At 34.8% G+C, this 20,329-nt stretch overlaps 2 protein-coding genes across 5 annotated transcripts; both read right to left on the bottom strand.

Moving 5' to 3' along the window:
- Window positions 1–74: 74 nt before the first annotated feature.
- LOC114178307 (protein phosphatase 2C 50-like) lies at window positions 75–3,935 on the bottom strand. 4 transcript variants are annotated; one of them, XM_085670715.1, is made up of 7 exons: window positions 3,774–3,930; window positions 3,463–3,666; window positions 3,223–3,299; window positions 2,055–3,096; window positions 1,618–1,974; window positions 1,416–1,521; window positions 75–656 (listed from the first exon to the last, which is right to left on the bottom strand). In XM_085670715.1, exons 4-7 carry the CDS (start codon window positions 2,916–2,918, stop codon window positions 322–324), a joined length of 1,662 nt encoding a protein of 553 aa, XP_085526841.1. In that variant the 5' UTR covers window positions 2,919–3,096; window positions 3,223–3,299; window positions 3,463–3,666; window positions 3,774–3,930; the 3' UTR covers window positions 75–321. The 4 variants fall into 4 exon arrangements, with proteins under 4 accessions (XP_085526841.1, XP_027919938.1, XP_085526840.1 ...); XM_028064137.2 differs by having other exon boundaries at window positions 2,055–3,060; XM_085670714.1 differs by lacking the exon at window positions 3,463–3,666 and having other exon boundaries at window positions 3,726–3,935.
- Window positions 3,936–7,823: 3,888 nt separating this feature from the next.
- On the bottom strand, window positions 7,824–19,061 carry LOC114176927 (serine/arginine repetitive matrix protein). Its single transcript, XM_028062130.2, has 15 exons — window positions 18,847–19,061; window positions 16,175–16,709; window positions 15,814–16,090; window positions 14,908–15,206; window positions 14,206–14,388; window positions 13,244–13,981; window positions 13,058–13,149; window positions 12,905–12,964; window positions 12,728–12,816; window positions 10,552–11,142; window positions 10,330–10,404; window positions 10,025–10,095; window positions 9,871–9,928; window positions 9,153–9,366; window positions 7,824–8,914 (listed from the first exon to the last, which is right to left on the bottom strand). The coding sequence occupies exons 2-15, from the start codon at window positions 16,597–16,599 to the stop codon at window positions 8,196–8,198; spliced, it is 3,891 nt and encodes a 1,296-aa protein (XP_027917931.2). The 5' UTR covers window positions 16,600–16,709; window positions 18,847–19,061; the 3' UTR covers window positions 7,824–8,195.
- Between the last annotated feature and the right edge of the window lie 1,268 nt (window positions 19,062–20,329).

Below are 20,329 nucleotides of genomic sequence, written 5' to 3'. Positions count from 1 at the left end.
TTGCGTGCAAATTACTAACAATCAAATTTACGAGTGCTCCAAGGTGCGTATGTGATAAACTATTTTCTGATCAATTGACTAACTAACACAAAATGTTGATCATAAATTTTTGAAAGAAAAAAAGAACTGTTATGCTTGGAAGCTCCCACAGAGACTCAGTGATATCTCATCCAAGCAGAATGTACCATTGTACAGTGCGAATCTTAGCATATATAACTTAGCCCTGGTGAAAAACTGAGGGGCTAAAATGTGCCAATGACTCTAAAATACAATAAATAAATAGCTTAAAATGAAGATGTTCCAGAAGTGAAACACATCACTTTAAGGCTTTCGCTTAATTCTTCTTTGAGCCTTTAAGTCTATCACAATTACAGAGATGTTATCTTGGCTTCCCCTGTGGATGGCAAGCTTTGTTAGATACTCTGCAGCAGATTGAGCTGCAGGATCAGCTCCTTCGCCATGTCCTGTTGCTCCGTTTTCACCAAACTTTTTGTGCCAAAGAAGGATTCTCTTCCTAGCAACCTCGCACGCTTCTTCATTTGTCATTACATCCCACAAACCATCACTTGCTAGAATAAGACACTCGTCGTTTTTCTCTCTACGCACAATATTCACTTCAGGTTCTGGAATTATCCATGGCTTAAGGTATCTATCACCTGTTGTTCAGTACCAACAAAAATTAGTCTACAACAAATTTATGCTGCAAAATAGTTGAACACTGAAATCACGTTGAAAGATGCTTACTAAACCCACTTTCTGTTCCAAATATTAACATTTTAATGTCTTCGGACACGAAAAATTATTACATGGTTCAATTCATCGTATTTCCAATCAATTTTATCTGACTTTCAACTCTCAACGTAATTTGAAAATCCGAGTTACGTGTGATGTAAAAGTTGATAGTGATAATTGACAATGATTGCTTCAGATAATTTCTCCCTTTAAAGTTTTTTCACCGAAATCAAGGAAATAATTTTCTATTTTTAATGCTAATTTATGTGCATTACCTATTATTCCTTTTGGCTTTCTCTTTATGCTATCATAACTAATACTTTTCTCTTCATATTGATTAAATTAAGAGTATAGTTGAAAAAAAAAACCTTTAAAATTTGTAAAATAATATATAAAAATAGACAAATTTTTATCAAAAAACTGACAATTAATAAGAAAAAAGAGACTACCAATAAAAAAACAGTTGCTGCAAAAACAAGTTACTTCGAAATTTGCAAAAGTTAAAACTAACACATCAATGGCATGAATAAAACAGTGTTTGTCATCGCATTCAACTTCAGACAAACTCATGATAAATAATATCTAGAAAATATAGTGGATGAACCATTTGACCTCTCCTTACATGAAAACAGCATTATATAAAGTTGCTAGAAAACCAATGATGTTGTAGAGAAGATACATACCTATGGACCTTGACATTGCCAAGACACCAAGAACTCGATATCCTTTCCAATGTATGACTCTTCCTCCTGCAGCTTCTATCCTTGCCCTCTCGTCCTCTCTATTTGGCTGCAAAACAGGAACGTAAGTTATCTCTATCCGGCAACTTCAGCTTCTATTATAAATTCACCAAAAATACTATGAAACTAGAATGAAATGCCTTACTTTGTGGTCAGAAGACAGTGGCATGGCCTCTTTTCCACGGTACAAGACAGTTCTTGAATCTCCACAATTTGCAACTATTATGAGGGTTTGACTTAAAATAGCCACAACTGCAGTGGAACCAGCAGTCTCAGCAGCAACAGGTTCAATAATGGACTCAGATCCACCGCTGTTGTTTCCATTATTACTTGCATCAGTTCCTCCAACCTCATCATCTACTCTCTGAAAACAATTGGTGAATGCTTTCTTCCAATGATCCTGCCAATCATCTCTCCCATTTGTTTCAGCCAAACTTGATTGCGCAGCCTCTATCTCCTCAATCAGTACTGAATGAAGACGTTCCTGGCAGTAGTTAGCAACCTATCAAAACAACACCTCATCAGTCAAACATTAATTTCAACTTACAATTCGTATAATTTGACAGTGTTTTTAAGGCATACCTGAAGGCCCCCATGTCCATCGTAGACGGCGAAAAAGTGGGCTAGTGACTGTTTTTCGTTCTCATTTACGTGGTCTTTCATCAGCATCTGTGAAGGAACTTGAAAAAGTTGAGGCTGGACAGAAATAACATCTTCCATCTCCTGCCTCATTCCACAAATTGATGAATAACCCCACAGAGGGCCACTATTCAATTCCAAGGCATTTTTGTTGCTTGTTCTCCATGCTTTATTCTCCTCAGGCAACTGGTCAAGAAGCACAGCAGATGATTTAGGATCGGACTCATCTGATCCACTTTGATCCTCACTAGTAATATCCATTGCAACAGAAACTGTGTTCTCCACTGAGTTTACTCCAGACTTGCCATGAACATCATCAACATTCATGGTGATTGGTGATTCTATTTCAGAATAACTAGTCTTCAACGGCACAGCTTCCTCCCTACAAGGATCACTTTGGCCATTAGCCACAGACTGAGAGCTTGAACTATGAAGACAGTGAAAATCCACAGCTAACATTAGTTCATCTTCCTTTCTAGCCTTATGATGGGTTTCATTCAAAACCCAATTACTCTCACATTCAATAACCATTTCTGAGACAAGGGCATCCCCAACTTGATTCTCCTTTACCTCCGCAGATACCATGATCTGGTGCTGCAGAGTTACATCTGCATGGCTTTCACTTCCAACAGAATATGACTGACAACACTCCACTGCAGGATTTAACATCAAAGCAGCCGCTGCTGTATTTGCCATAATCTTCAGCCCAGTTATCTCCATGTGAGTTGTCACTGCAGACTCTTTTTGAATCAAATTCCCAACACCAAGTGTAAAAGGTACTGCAACACTCGAAGATATTTCCTCCATTTACTTTGCCTTGTAGCAATAGTCTTCTTATCCTTCAGTATCCAATAAGTTGCTATCCCTTTAACCACTTTTTCCACCCTTTTCCCTCAAGCCTCCTTTCTATTATATAATTCCAATCGGCATCAAAACACCAATAACGCTCCTACCCCAAGAAATTTACGAGGTTCAGAACCAACCTCTTAAGAAATCAGTCAAATAATACAGCGTAACAAAATTCAATCCTAAGCTTTTATTATTCTCTTAGGGCATCAAAATCTACAAAAAATAAAAAATAAAAAATCCACAAGATCCTTTCTGAATTCACCTGTTTTAGATTTTATAATCCAGGAGGATGACACAATTGATGACCCAAAAACTTCTATTCCTTCCTCTGTATGAACCCTGGAAAACCAGACAAGAGATTGTTTAAGAAACCAGCAGCAAATAATTGACAACGTCAATGCCTTGTCTCACTCCAGCAAAGGGAGACAAGGGAAATGGGGTCACTGAAAGCGAAAAAATAGCAAAGAAATAATAGAAGTGTCCTAGATCTGAGGCAAGTCACCCCGGCCACTGAAATTTCCTTTCCCTGGTTTCACCTCTTCTGTTCCTTTCATGTGTCAACTACAAGAAGCCTTCACCACCCACCCCTCAAAACGAATAATCATATCAACCCAAAGCCAAATAACTTTGGTCATGTCAACTCATACCCACTCCGTGCCTTCACCATCTATGCTCAAACTAAAGGGCCACTCAGTGCAATCAATTTCTACAAATAACAAAAAGGACATAACATTAATTCAGTAACCTGAGTCCTGAGTTATTTACCTTCACAAACAGTGACGAAAAGTGAGAGAAGGAAGAAGGCACAGAAACCTTAACACACTATATGCAGTAGTAACACAGTAATTGATTCATGGGTTTCATTTCTGACAAATAAAACGGAGAGAGAGAAAGAGAGAGAGGGAGAGAGAGAGGAGTTTCAGCTTTTGAAAAATAAATTATTACGCAACAGATGACTATGTTTTCTTTTTTTATTTAATTTTATAATTTTCTTTAGAAACAAAAAGAAAATGCAGAAACAAAAAGTAAATGTATTATTAGCAGGCTTTCCGTTTCCTCCCCTGCAGGATGGACACATAGCACTTTCTTTTTGGTAAAAAATAATATAAAATTAGGGTTGAGTTTTGTTACATCGTTTCCCAAGGAAAGGAACCTTTTTTATTTGTTGAATCGACCAATAGAAGATTAAGACGTGGAAGTCATTCTAATCTCACTCTCTCTCTCATCCATTATGGACTTTACTATCTTTTCTGAATGTGCTGTCTTTTTATACTATGTTATGTTAATGTTAAGGTTAATCATAAAAGATGAAACGTTGAACCAACCACAACATTATTTTTCCTATTTTAATTCGCACGGAAAGAAGAGGGCCAGTACGAGGAAGCCACGTGGGCGTCACAATCGAGAACCCAACTTCAAAGCTAGATGTACATGTACGAAACCACTTCTAACATAATAACACCAAACCATTTTCTCTTATTATTTTAATTTTATGTAACTCTTTTACTATTTTTTGGAAGTGTTGATTATAAATTATTAGAAAATGCACTCAGAATAAAAATAAATGATAACTTATTTTGTTTCTTTTTTCTAAAATATGTCATCATATTTCAAATTACAATTAAATAAAAATTATAAATACAATCCTAGTGAATTTAAAGTCAAAATAAAGTAAAATCAGATAACAAAATTCACATCATGGTTGCTCTCAACATTTGATTTAGTCCTGAAATTGGTATCAACTATAAAAAGTATTTATTTTTTAATCCCAATAAATCAAGCCCTGTTTTTTTTTAATTATATTAATTAAATAAGCTAATTATGAACAAGAACAAATATTGTTTAAATCACAACTCAATTTTTTAAACCATAATAAAATTGTCAATTACATTGTTGAAAACATATAGGTACTACCACTTTTATAAGTAAGTTCTTATTTATTTATTTTTCATCAATATATTCATTTTTCCTTAATAATTGTTATGAAATGAATATTGACAATGTTAGTAACTAAATAATTATTATTAATAATTTCATTGTCTAAAGAGGCATGTTGAATTGTAGAACCATTAAAAGTGTTGATTACAAAAATTATAAATCACTAAAAGGTATATTCAAAATAAAATAAATAAATGGTAATTCTTCCAAAATATGAGATAAGAAGTTCCAAGCATATTTTATAAGAAACAAAAACGCAGTTGCACTTTATATATGATATGATTTAAACCTAAAGTTGGTGGTATCAACTGTATTGAAGACAAGATTAGATTGAAGTTGAATTATGTTTTTCACGTCATTAGTTGGTATCAATTGCATTGGAGAAAAAATTAGATTAAAGTTAAACCATCTTTAGTACTGGACAATAGTATACTTTCTTCTACATATTTTAATGTTTGATAATATTTAAGATCTTTATTATTCATCTCCTAATTAAGGAGGTGAGGTAAACATTAAAGACTAAAATGCTAACATAAGTGAATTATAAAGAACAACCAAACAACATCATGTTAATAAATAATGTTAACAATATTTATATAAAAAAATTGTTGTAATTTCATAATATATTTTTAATAAAAAATGGGAAAAACAAAAGAGAGTAGAAGAAGTGTGTGAGGCGTGATAAGTAAGATGTTTACGTATAGAAAAGATTGAATAAAAAAGTAAAAATAATTTGACTAATAATGGAGAGGGGGGAATGCATGAAGTGAAGTGGAAAGAAATAGTTAAGAGGAGGGAGTTGACGCGTACAACATGAGCAATTGGCATAGCATGAGATGAGAAGAGATGAGAAAAGATGAGAAGAGATGAAGAAATGAGAGATTCTCACTCTTTCTCTTTGTATTATTATTATATTGGAAAGAAAGAAAAGCATGACAGAGAGACAACACAACACCTTCCCTTTGTCTCCACGTGTTCTCCATCTTCGCTGCTGACCAACCGACCATATCATTTTCATTTTCATTTCTCTCTCTCTCTCTCTCTCTCTCTCTCTCTCTCTCTCTCTTTCTCAATGTATGCCTTTGTCTTCTTCCATACGTATTTTAAGCTTAAAAAGGAAAATAAAGTTTACCATCAAATTCATAAAAAGTTCACACCAATAATATATAATTAAAAATACTACAAAAGAGACATTTCTTAATTACAAAATGAAAAGGACTAATTCTAAATTAAGAAAACAAATAACAAATTATTCTAATACGCCACTATTATAATAGGACAAAAAAGAGTAAGACATTGTATTATCATAAATTACTTCTCCAGATAACAAAATATTATGATAAATTGACAGTCTGGATATTCCTTTATTCATACTTATTACAACTATATAAAAAGTCCGTTGAATGCATTTCTTCAATTATATTATTGTTAGTGTTAATACCAGTATCATATTCATATCGATAAAATAATACACAATTTATTATATAACAAAAGATGTCTAATCTATTTTTTCTTCCACCTCTGTTTCTTTGTATAACCTACTCTCCTGTTATTTTTCATTTTAATTCCAAATGAAATGCTCCTTCATATGTAAATCATTTTTAAAGTATTAATAAAAACATTTTAGTAAAATAATACTACTGTATCACAAAAATATTAAGAATTTGTTTTTTGGCAAAAAGGGTTTATTAAATCATTAGTAGATATATATATTTCGTAATATATATTTTGAACAATAATGTTATCTTTTAATTATCTAATCTATAATCAGTATTTGTAATTTCAAGCTACTTTTTTACATCCATGAAGACCAATAGGATTCATAGGAATACACTGTTCAACATAATAATCTGAAAGCTAATCTACGGATATATGCTGGTATCCGTAGAGGATTGAAGCGAACTTCACAACCACAATGTTTATGTCTGTTCTACATTAATAATCCCGATTTACGAAGCTTGTTCGACGGAATTTTACTCTCACTAAGCTTTTCCGTTGAATGTAACCTAACAACAATTTTTTTTGTAGCAGTATTTCCTAATTTTGAAGCAGACAGACATGTAAGAATTAAAAACTAAATTGTTGACTTGTTATGGGGTTAATTAAAACTGCGCATTCAAAACACAATTCAAAATTGGCATGAAGGAAAACCCTGGCTTCAGCAACATATAATATATAATTACATAGAGAAAGTCAGGCTTAAGGAAGAAGATAGTCCATGTGTGACACATGCTACAAATCAATGGATGGTAACCAAATTACTAGCGCGTTTGATGTCCCACTACAATTTTACTACAATGACATAGCATAGTCTCTTCAACAATATACTAACCAAAACTTAAATAGGAAGCTGTTAAGTTAGGAGGGCCAGCAAGGATTCAAAGCTTACCTCCCAGCATACGAGGAACTGCAGTCCAATTTCATCAGGGAAGAAAATTCCGTAGCATATTGGTTAATTTGTTACAACGGTGAATCCTGTGAAGAACATTACAAATACTCCAGAAGATCTCCCTTCAATCTACAAAGGTTGTAATTCATCCATCTACAGAATCTCAGAAGTCAAAATCAACTAGAACGGGCTACTATAATATCAGAAAAAATGTTTAGTCCCTATTCACTTTCAAACCTTAATTGGAGACGAGAGAATGAGCGATGATATTCCCAGAATCTGCCACATATATCCAACGTAACACAGCAACTGGATTATCTGGTGCAACGCTGACAACAATCGGCTGATCACATAAGCATCAGTATCAGTTTTTCCAAGAATATCTCGTACAATAATGTGGACAATACCTGGATGAAGCTACAGCTGCAGACCACTCGTACATCACATTGAATATGTATCTGCAAAAGCAAAATGCCAAAAGAAAACCAAAGAAAAGCGGAGAGAGAAGGGAGACCATGAGAGTGGCCAGCCAGGAGTAATTTCAGCAAATGAAAAGCTGATTTTATTAGAAATATTAAATGTATGTACAAGAGGTCTTGTTCTCTGATTTGTAAGAGCTACAACCAGGAAGTGTTGGCTAAGATATAATTACCAGGAATGCTAACTTGTACCTTAGAACAAAAAGATCTTTACAGTGGAAGTCATGAACTTTAACACGAGCAAAATCCGAAACAGCTGGAAGGGTCACTCAAAAACAACTTGGAGGGCATAGTCTACCAAAGAATCTATATAACCTAATTGTGGACGGGATTAGCCATAAGACCATCCTATGTAACTAGTCATTTCTTGAACGTACTGTTTGCTTTTGTTATTGGTATACTAAACAGGACTATACAAAAAAGGCAGCTTCAAACTATCATATTCAAGTCCGAGAGATCGTCCATTGGAATTTCAAGGCCGCCCATAAAGTCATCATGATCTTGTAATCCATCATCATCAATATTCAACCATGAACCAAGATCCTGACCTTGGTCATCACCAACACCGAGTACATCCATTCCAGGTAGTTGCAGGTTGGACAAATCAATAGGCTCGTGATCATCCAATCCACCCAAGCCAAACTCATCCTTTTCCTTTGTATTGCTAGTTGTAGGCATTTCATTAGACTTTGGAGTAGAAGATAATGCTGGTTTTGGTTGTTCTGATAACTTCCCAAGGAGGCCATTCACAGAAACTGAATTCTGAGTTGCTTTCTGCTTAGGCTTTGTTTTGGATTTTCTATCACCCTTAGCACTGGATGATGCTGGCCTACCAACTTTCGTGGTTCCATTTCTGGATTGTACCTCCCGGCTGTGCCCCTTTCCATCTCTATCTCTCTCACTTCTCTTTCCTTTTGCACTGCTTGTTACAGAACTTCCAACGCCTGGAGCACTAGAAAGACCAGGAGCACCACCAACATCATCAAGGGACAATTCCCTCTTCTTCACTCTGTTTGACCAGAGATCGTCCTTCCCACTAGTTTGCTCAGATGAATGATTTAAAGCAGGAAGCATATCTGATGAATGGAGGTCATGATTATCCATATTCTGACTAAACTGCGACGGACTCTGTTGTGAACCCATAGAAGCTGCAGAAAGTAAAACATAAAAATTTAGAGTTTGTCAAGATGTGCAAAAAGATAAACAAGATGAGTTGACATAGCATATTAGACTAAGATGTTAAATGAAGTCCCAAAGTTATTAAATTCTAAAAGTTAAAATAGTGTGCTGAACACAGTTGAGTTAGAAGAAAGACAGGGTAGATCAGATCAAAGCATTTAATGCAATTCATGGCATTGCTGCAATGTTCGTTTGACAAACACCTACCTGTTCTTGCTTCAACGGAAAGGGAAGAAACATGAGGTTTCGAAGATTCAGCAAGGAACATATCCTTGAATAAAGGGTCACTGAAGCAGCTCTTGCCAGTTTCTTCAAATTGATGGCATCGCTCCAATGTTCGTTTGACAAATCCCAATGCAGCTTGCTTGGCCATTTTGTTGCTCGTATTTTTCCCACCAGACGGACTAGGGCCCCAACTAGCCTGTAAATCAACCATTTGTCAATTTACTCACCCACGTTACCTAATTATAAAATAGTAACAGCAAAGCATTTTAAGCGCAAGTTTTGCAAAACATTAAGGGTAAGGGTTTTAGTTGCAGAGTTCTTTTCTTGCAAGTAATTACACGATATCTTATCCTCCTTAACCTCCATGACTGACTCGTTGGAGCCCAGTGCACGGACCCTGTTTTACTGACATTTGACTCTACAAGTAAATGAAAGGCTAAATATTTTCTTCTAAAACAATTTAATTATTTCAAACAAGATAATAAGGCCTTTCGGTAAAGCATGACTTTTGGTCTTACTGGTAAAGACCAAAGACCAAGAATAGGCGAAATACACCACGTCTCAGTCAAAATAATAGGCCAAGGATTTCTTGAGACTACATTTTTCAACAGGAGCATAACTAAAATAGCATGGAGAATTTGCATTCAAAAATTAAAAGCACATTATAAACACAAATAGTATTGAATGTTAAGCAGATTACCATGTACTTCTCATAAGCCATCACAACAAGTTTATCTAGAGCACGTTGTTCAAAATCCCTGCCAAACAGAAGTTTATATTTCCAGTCAGAAGAATGAAGGCAAAATAAGTTAGAATGAGCAAATAATTTAGGCTATAAGTAGCACGGCAATTACTTTTCTTGAAGTTCTTTATCCACTGAGGCAGCTCTGAACAATCCATCTAGCAAGCTTTTCTTCTTTGAAATCTGTGCAATACAAGAAAATAGAAATCAAAATGAATTACATTGATTAAAAAATGAAGAGCGTCAAATGTTGAATATAATCTACAAATTGAAGGTTTCCATCTCTATAACTGATCTATATACTTATATAATATATAAAATAAAATGTTGCGACATATCACAACATAACAAATAGTTATGGGGAAAAGGATTAGGACAAATAAAAAAGTACAACTTGGCTTATGCATCAATCAGTACCTGCCCTTGGTAAAGCTCCTCCAACTTAGTAATATCCTCCAATATTCCCTCGTCATCTGTTTGCAACATATCAGGCTTGAAAAACAAAATTAAAATCAGTACCAGAGTACCATATTAAAGATTCAACAGCAAAGGCCAAAACTTCTTGAAGTATATCAACTGGTTGCAAAAAGTCAAAGAACAAAATAGTCTAAATCTTATGGATTAGGCATTTAGACTCACCTCAGGTACCAGGGCAATTCCAATGCTTTTAAGCTCCAAGAGAATCTTATCATTTATATCCAAACTATCATATTGCATCTCTGAACTGATGAAGCTAGACATTGATGCTCTATCGTGGAGAAAACCATTTACAGATTTACCAAAGCTTGAATTCAACCCAGTTGGAGGAATACCAATGATATCACTATCAGTCACATCATGTTCTGGCTTGTCTATAATCCTATAACCATTAGAAGCACTATGACAAGCAAATCGAAAATTTGTTCCCGAGTGGTAATCCAAACCACTCGATTCTGATTGCCCATCAGGGTCGAATTCAGGATTGAAAGTATCAAACTTGAATTGTTCACTTCCACCACTACACTCCTCCTCTGAGATTAAAGCAGCTATAAGCCTATGACACAGAGGAATCGTATTATGATCTCCCTTAGATAGTAGCAACTGTTCTGAAATAACTCCAGCATTCCATTGAGGATCAGATCCAGAATCTCTTTCACAGGCCGTCAACCCATATCCATTAACAATGGTTTCACAGCCATCAATATTTGAAGGAATGGGAGTTGGCATCGGCATGCTTGATTCAAGATTTACCTGAAGGAAAGTAAAGTATCAATAAATGTTTAAATAATCTATTCCTATTCTAGGCATGTCAAATTTTCAAATTAATTTCTTTTTTTGCTTTAAATAATCTTTTTTCAAATTAACTTTTATGGAAGCTCTTATCTTATCCAAGAGCTAAGATGTATAAGTTGATATTTTAGCTTATGGAAAAGCTCAATGCGTTCTACCTTTTTTCTTTTTTCTTAAGTGTTTATGAAAATATTTATTTAAATAACATTTTATATATGCAGAAAAATTAAAAACAACCTCCTCCCGGGTTCTCAGATATGAGCCTAATCAGCCAACTACAACAAGCTTAACCTAAACAAAACAGTAAGTGCGGCCAGCTAATATAGTTATTGTTGCGAAGTCCGAAATCGTGTGCCTCAATTCTGAGAATGCAAATTAATATCTGTTGAGTAACTTGACTTAATGTCAATTGGTTCTAAAATGAAGTTTATCTTATGAAGATCACAATGTCGGACTTCATTATCTGCCTTAATTCTTGAAGTGCGGCTTTAAGTATTTATCGGACAACTTCACTTATTGTCAATCGGTTTTAAGATGAATTCGATGCATACAGAACTGATCAGTGTCAATGTCACATTAAACTATAACAGTAAATGACTGCGCTGTATTTCATCTTCTAGATCATACCTATGACACCACATAAATATCTATACCAAAAGGAAACATTGCATGTTTCATCTGGTTGACATTTGATATTTCTTAGTAATAATACTGATGTATTCTATAGGCATCATTGCATATAATAGAACTAATAAAAAGATATAACAAAATAAATAAACCTGCAAGTATTCAACAATAGCTATGGTGTCCTGATTAATAAATACTATTGCTGAATAAAAATACATTGCTGAAATATACTCTTTTCTGAAATTATAAACTAAAAGAGTCAGCATTACAACAAATCCAACTCAGAAGAAAATGTTCAAATTAAAAAACTTGGTCCGTTCACTCTCAATATATATTTTTTATCCGTACATGAATAAACTTAACATATTGATCACTATATTAAAAAATTCACGAAATGTGTCTACTTTAAGGACCAAAATATAGCTGTTTTTATACAAGACCAAAATGAACAAAGGAATTGTAAAATTTTCTTCATGAAGAACTAAAACAGAAACATTGCCAACTGCCATGAACAGGAACCAAATCTAACATCAATTTATCAACAATAGTGATGTCTGCAAAATTTTGAATGTTGATCATTTTGTTAAAAATGCTATTAAATGTGTCTAGTGTACAGGCTAAAATATAATACTTTTTTCTTTTCATTTGAAGACAAAATCAACTAAGGAAGAGTAAAATTTCTGCATGTAAGAACAAAGGCGGAAAACATTGTCAACTGAGAAGTATAGGAACCAAATCTGACACTGATGCAGCATCACGGAACAATAAGAACTGATCAACATGCAGTTGATTTCATGCAAGGACCAAAGTATAGAGTTTTTCAAGTGGGAGTAACAACAAAAGAGGTGTCACTAGTAGTTGACTACTTAATTTCACAAAAAAAATTGTCATTAGTAACCGTTGAGAAGGTTAAGATTACCTTTTGCTTCCAGTAAGCAATATCCTCCTCAGTTATCAAACTGAAGAAAGGTTCCATCTGCCTCCAGAAGGGGCTGGAAAAAGTATGAGCTGCAGTAACAAGAAAATACAAAAGAACTCCATCAGGGAGAAATTTTTAGGCTTCAAATATATAAAAAGTATTCAGTGAGATTCATACCAGAGTTGATAAGACCCTTTACAGCAGCCAGCAGCTCTTCATGTCCATCTTCTGACCCAACTAACCCAAATAAACCAAAAGTGAATAACAATATACTTCTACTGCAGTTAAAAATTTAGTTCATTAATCTCTTCTAGAAGAATGAACTAGTACCAAAAAAATCTGTGGCTGCATTAATAGTAGGCTTTTGACGTGCATAGGCCTTGCGATCAGAAAGTTTCCTGGATGGTGGACGACCTGCCTTGCTGCAAGGATTTCATCAAGTCATGGACTTTAATCCATCTGCCCAAACAAATTGTCAAACAACTTAAACAAAGTTCTTAGATAGAAGGATGGAACCTTTCATTCTTATCAGATAGTCTCGCGCTTCTAAGCTGCTTTGCAGTTCCCATATTCCCAAGCTTCTCTGATGTCATTGGCATTAGTGACCTTGTGGCAGTAAGACTGCGTCCAGTCCTCCCTTGCCTCCTAACACCATCTCCATGTTCTTCAGAAACAAGCTTATTCTTTCTTGTCGGTAATACCAAGTTAGACACCTTTTGAATGTTTTGTCCAGATTTATGATCTATCTCTTCCGGCTTCCTACCCTTTTCTTTTGGTTTAGTGTCAGCCACCCCTGACTCTTCACTTTCAGATAAGGCAGCTGAAGATGAAGGATCAGCTTTTAATTTAATTTGCTGGGTAGAACTGCCAGCCATGCGTCTGGAAAATCCTAACCCCAGATCATTACCAGCCACATCAGATGCAGTATCCAAAGCTGGAGCTTCATCATTATTTGAAACAATAGACATGAAATTTGTTCTTCTGGCAGTGCGAGAGCTCTTTTGTGGCCTCTGCCAGGGTACAACAGGTGGGGAAGATGACCGTGCGGAAGCCACACGCTTACGATTATTAGCAGCAGCAGGTGGCTTCGTAGCACAGTGAGAGAGTTCCCAATCATTAGGAACAGCTGCTCTATGAACAACTGGTGACAACTTGGGGGCAACTCCAGAACCAGACCGTGGAGCCCGAATAGCGGTATTCATTTTTGCACTAGCAGTAGGACTGGCCGAATTAAACTCATCACGTGCAGTTGCCCTGGGCATCCATAACATAAATACTGAATAAATCATCAATTACATGAAAAATATCACACAGACGAAGAGACATTTGAACTATAATCAATTGAACAACCACACAAACAAGATGAAAATAAGGAGACAATGAGAAAGCAACATACAACAAAATTGTAAAGGACAATTATTATTCCTAAAAGCAAAAAAGCATATAAAGAAGATATAGGATCCACGGCTTGTGATTACTTGTTTACAGCTCTGAAATTCACCCTTTCCTTGTCTGAACCAACAGGGCGACCTCGCCTATCATTGACAGGGGAATTGTTATCTTGGTTGTTTCTGGGGGTAGAGGCTCGTATGCCCAACCCAGCTTGTTGAGAGATACCATCTGATTTTCCAGCCCCAACAGTTCCGTTGGAAACTCCTGGCCTGTAAGAAAATAGTGAAATTATTATATTTATAAGCTAGGTTAGAGCACTATAATCAGTTAGAACTGCTTAGAGAAATAAATAAATATAAATATAAGCTGTTATATCATACATGTTATCATCCATCAGAGATTTCAAAGTCATGGTCCTTAAATCAGTAAAATCCCTCACAACTGTATTCTCTTTCTTACACAAAAGTCATTTCACTATTAATACTCGGAGAGGACTCCAATACAGTTATTGTCTATAATTTATTTTCAATCTCCATTTAAAGCATATAGCAGGAAACAGGAGGCCAGAATTCATGAAACTGAGCAATTTATACAGTTATCAGGTAGTTGGTTAAAGAGGAAATAGAATGATTAAAATTTCAAGAAAGTCTTTTGCCTCGACATTCAACATCATTGTTTTATATGGATTCTCTCTTGAGATATAACATTTATTTTTCATATTTTCACTCTTTTTTAAAGGAGGTTTTCATTATATGTAACAAAAATAAAAATATGTAACACATTCGTACCTGAAAGAATGAGAATCATTACTCAATTTTGACCGGGAATCAGTAACAAGTCTTTGTTGCATTCCCTGTTTAGTTTCTTGGAAGGTGTTAACAGGTTTAGTTAATGTTGTACTTGGAGAACCATCTAGTTTGATGCAGGAACGCTTCTTCTTCATTTTTGTCTTTTCCCAACCATCACCAACAATAGGTAAGGTTCGTTCTTCACTCTGAACTGCACCATTGCTGGTAATCCGTGACTTTTCCTTGTCTCTGTCAACTGTGCCTGATGGCCTGACAAGAGAATTAGTCCGCACATCCATCTGAAATTTATCAAGACATGTTAGTCTTGCTCAAAAGGTTTTATTGCATGCCATATTAATCTGAAAGGTTACTCTATATAAAAGAAAGAACAAATATTCAAATCTGAGCCTACAGTTTTCCCTCACAAAAACCTAAAAACTGAAACGTAGAATATACTATATTTCACTCCTTTCACAGAAAAAAATGAGAAAGCATAAGCAAACATAAAGCTGTTGGAAACCTACTTACAAACTTCAGGAAGAACACATAATGTATACAAATATATATATATATAATATATATATATATATATATATATATAATTTATTTAAAATAACATAATTCCAGACATAAATTTATATCCACAAAAATGTCACTGGAGAAATGTTCTAGCAGGCACATTTAAACTAAAGCGGTTTCAAAGTAAATCAAAGTTAGAAACAAATGTTACAAAATAAAAAATATACAACCGGTACATATATAACATTGTATGTGACTACAGTATTTATTTTAAATTTCCAAACAGTATGAAAATGAATATGCAATTATAGGAAAAATTAAAGAAGAGTGATGTTGAGCATGTTAACACTTGCAAACAAGCATGGGGAAATCACCTAAGACACATACCCTAACATCAACCATAGAAGTTCGAGTACGCTTGTTTGGAACAACATTTTTGGTTCGTTCTTCTGACTTTTGCTGCTCAAGTTCAAAACCACCTGTCACAGGATGACCTTGAACACCACCCTTACCCATGCTTGACCCCAAGACTGGGCGATCACTTGACATGGCATTAGAACGGTCATTAGAGAAACTTTCAGCTCGAGATCTTTTCTTTAATGTTATAGTTGGGAAAACTTCATGAAATACTGATAAAGCCTCGCTAAACATTTTCAAACGATCCCTGTTGAATACAGCATATAATGAAATGTTATGAACTTAATTACACACATCCAACTACAATGCAAGTAACAAAACAAAGAACTACCTTGCCCTCATTGCGTTTGCTACCAAAATATCCTTGAGCCGTTTCATGTCTTCTGGTACTGGCGATGGCAGTAGCTTGCCTTTTGAAGAACTAGATGGAGATTCATCGGGTGAAATTCCAAGAGCAGCATTGACATGTCGCTTATATTCCACTTGACGATTAGACTTATGATCTAGTGTTAAGAACTTTGGATCAAAATGCACATAATTGAAGAAGTTTTCTACTTCCCCACGTGTTGCTGGAGAACTGCTTCTTAAAATGTTAGGAAGAGAAGACAGAGCTGGATTTTCCATGCTTTCCCGAAAGCTACCTGATCTATCTAATGAAGCAGCTATGTGGGATCCACGTTGCCCAGGGTACAATGGTCTATCTGGGCTACTAGAAGGTGGATCAAACTTGCCAGATGCCATTGCCCTAGTTCCCATACATCCTTTGAGTTAAAAATAGAGAACAGAGAATGGTGCATGACAAAGATGCGGTACTATGGCACATAAAGGGCAAATCTAAATAACAAAAGAACAACTGGCCAAAGCACCTGAAAAGACAAAATAATCACAGAAAAGTTAAATTCTTCTTTGGCAAAGATATGGGACATTTATGTAAACCCCAACTCATCATAGGTATGATTTGGGATAGCAAATAAGTACTCATACTCAAGAGCAACACAAACACGTATGACAAAAAAAAAAAGTAAAATGAATTCATAGGTAAAAGTTTGCAAAATGTACAAAGCTTATCTAAATGGTTAAGATTGTATCATATTCTCATTACAGATCTCTCAGGATTCAACAGTAAAAAAGACAAAATAAATGATGCACATTCAAATAATTTCCACATATGATATAAACAATCAACTTAAATGTAAAAAATTGATATACAGAAAAACAAATACCAGTGCCAGCATTCTAATAAAAAGCTACTCAGAAGGGATACTCTCGGAAAATCATTGCTATTCGTATCTAAAACTCCAATCTACTGGACAAATCTCATAAAAAGAGGATTAAATTGCATCATATATTTGACAGAATCTACTCTGTATAAGACTAGGTCCTCATCCTTATATCACTAATTAATCATTTCTCCATACAGTATATCATTTCAACAAATAAAAACAAAATAGAAGGCCTGTTTGTTGGTAATTAAAGAAAAATATTTTAAAATACAATATTTATATGCTTTTGAAAAGGAAATATAAACAAAATAAGTCATTTTAGTGGTTTCTTTAGGAGAAATAATTACTCCAGGAAAAAAAATTACTTAAAAAACTATAGTATAGAATCACTTTATTTTATACCATAAATCTCAAAAATAAAATCTCACTTTATTTTAGTAATATACATACACCACCACAGCAAGTCCTCGCAGCACTTGAATCTCCTTCTAAATAAATTTAACAATCAAAGTAACGGTTGAAGTGGGACTTAGGGTTAAAAAAATTGTGTAAAAAAGGTTTGTACAGTCAGGTGTCTTTTGATGCTGCAAATTACTGAACAAAGGAATATTACCATGAAGTGTACGTTTGTATTTCGGTTCAGTTGACCTGAACACGGATCCCACACACTATCTCTTTCTCAGTTTACGTATCAGAAAGTGGGAAACTACTTCCGTTCAACTGAGTTATAGTGGATTTCCAAACAAACCCTAAGTTGTTAACAGACACTCCCATTCATTAGTGGGGTAAAATGATCCATATGAGCATGAATAAGAATTTTTCCAACTCCACAACAGTCAACATTGATTCTGACCACAGAACATACTAGCAAGTTCAAAATATGCAAGTCAGACTGCACGTACTTTACCAAGCAACGTAACCATATAAAAACATATTTAACTTCATGGAAATAAATGTTTAATTGGCTTCATGGTGAAATCTATAATGTTACAATAAATGCTATGAATATTTGTCAACAATACCCTACACACGTAAACCACTAGCCAGAACAATTTATGCTGACTAGACTTCAAACACCAATCTAAGCCATTAATTAGACTGTTTTCATCCCATTCACGAGACAAAACAGAATGTCAATCTTTACAAATAATCGACATAGTTTCCGAATAAAACAGTTTCAAGTCCCACCCTCCGAATGTGCCAAGCAGAAGCAAACATCAGACAAACACTTTAGTTTACAATCTGTCCTTCCTATACTCCTGCGCATCTTCTCTCGCTCTTAAGTATACTTCCCCAGTTCAATATACTACCTATCTATAAGCAATGACGGCGCATTAAAATTTATCATGTAGTCTTTACTTCTGAATATATGATAAAAACACAATGCAATAAAAAAGGCAATTTTGGTCAATTAATATCCCCAGTGGTATACTATTTCAAAATAAAAACAACAGAAAAAAAAAATATGCATGAACCAACAAGATAACTCGCGTTGCCTATGCTGGAGCAAGTCCTTTCAAGTAGATACCCCTTCTGTAGTTCTCCCCTGTTCCCTCCATCTAAATTCGGTCGAAAGCACGATTTTAATTGCAATTATATTTTCAAGCAAGAAAACGAAGCCCTAGGGTTGAATCAAAGGAAAACGACAAAAGGAGAACAACGAACTACCTTAGTTTTGCAGTAAAAGCATTACGAATTGCATAAAAGGAAAACCCTAGAAGTTGAATCAGGAGAATTGAAAAGAAGAAAAAAAAATAGAGCGAAATTCAAATTTGAAGACCTTGAATGTGGCAACGAGGAGAGAGTGGAATTGGCGATTGAAGGAATCGAAGAGAAGTTGGAATTAGGAGGATTTGAGTTGCCCGACGCTGAGTTGGAGCTCCAAATTCGTACGAGGCGAAGCCATGGAGTCCGGTGTTTTGATCATGATCGCCAACAATTGGACCGACTTCAAATTACTATTTTCCCCATCTTTTCTCCTTTTCCCAAACTAAGACCTTCGCTAAAGGAAGGGTATTTTAGTAATACCCCTCTTTAACACCGTATAACTGGCAATGTGTTACAATACATGTGCCATGATTATTATGGCATCGTGTAAATTATTGTAATCAGCTATATTACAATTAGTTAAGATTCAGCTCTTTTTTATTCCAAAACAAAGTCACTGGCCACGATAATAAATTACAACATCAACATAAATATGTTTTTAGTTTCCTCATTAATATGTTTTTACTTGTGAATTCTAGAGCAAAGTTGATATTCGTGTTTTTTCTAAATTTTAATATATTTTCATCTTCAAATTTTTAAAATTGATGAATGTAATTCTTTTAATTTAATCATATTAAATTTTAGGCTTAAATACCTTTTTGGTCCTCATTTTCGTAGTATTTGTTGTGGATGGTCCTCATTTTGACAGAATGTTTAAAATGGTCCTCATTTTCGCAATTCGTGTTTTATTTGGTTCTTTTCTGTAACGCCGTTTAAATCATTAACGGAACATTGTACATGTGGCACGGTTTGTATTAGGGTGTGTTACGTGTACGTATTGTACAAGTGTGGTAATTAGATATTTGGGGATAAATAAGTGAGCTAGGGTTTTGGTAAGGAATGTTTGGGCAGTTGGTGAGTTTTGGCAATCTTGTTCCTCCACTCCCAATTGGTGTTGCTGCAATCTTCTTCTTCCTACAATCCCTACAATCCCATTATATAGGTATGTTACGGTCCCAATCTTCGTGCATTGTTGGTGGTTCAACGAGAAATGAATTAACCCCGAGATGACAGCTTTGAGGATGACAAGAACTCCAAAGAATATTGGTAGAAAATTTTGGGTACAATCTGTTTTTATTTTTGTGTTAATAATAAATTGGTTTTAATTTTTGGTTTATTGATTTACAAAGTGGTGGTTCCAATAATGTGGGTTGCAACTTTTTCAAATGGTGGTGTTGATGAAAAGGATGTCATCATCATGACACAAATGAGGTAGATTAATGATGTGGAGAAGTCATTGAAGGTTGCTGAGAAGAGGCTGCAATTAGTGATAGAGTTCACTTGTATTGTTATTGTATTATTCGTATTGTTATTGTGTGTAATCTTTTAAAGTCCAATCTATTTTGTACTATTGTTAAATGAAGAAATGAATTAGTTTGATTATGTTGATATTAGTCCCAACATGTTCAAAATGACATCTTAATCTGAGCATTGAAGTAAGTGATATTGATCTAAGCTTGGGAAAAATTAAATTGATCTAAGTCTAGAAGAAGTTA

Source organism: Vigna unguiculata, chromosome 3 (genome assembly GCF_037176805.1).
Source record: "Vigna unguiculata cultivar grain cowpea cultivar isolate G323 ecotype 2 chromosome 3, ASM3717680v1, whole genome shotgun sequence".
Taxonomy (NCBI): Eukaryota; Viridiplantae; Streptophyta; class Magnoliopsida; order Fabales; family Fabaceae; genus Vigna; species Vigna unguiculata.
The sequence above is the reverse complement of the archived record's forward strand: the minus strand, read 5'-3'. Positions and strand labels throughout refer to the sequence as shown.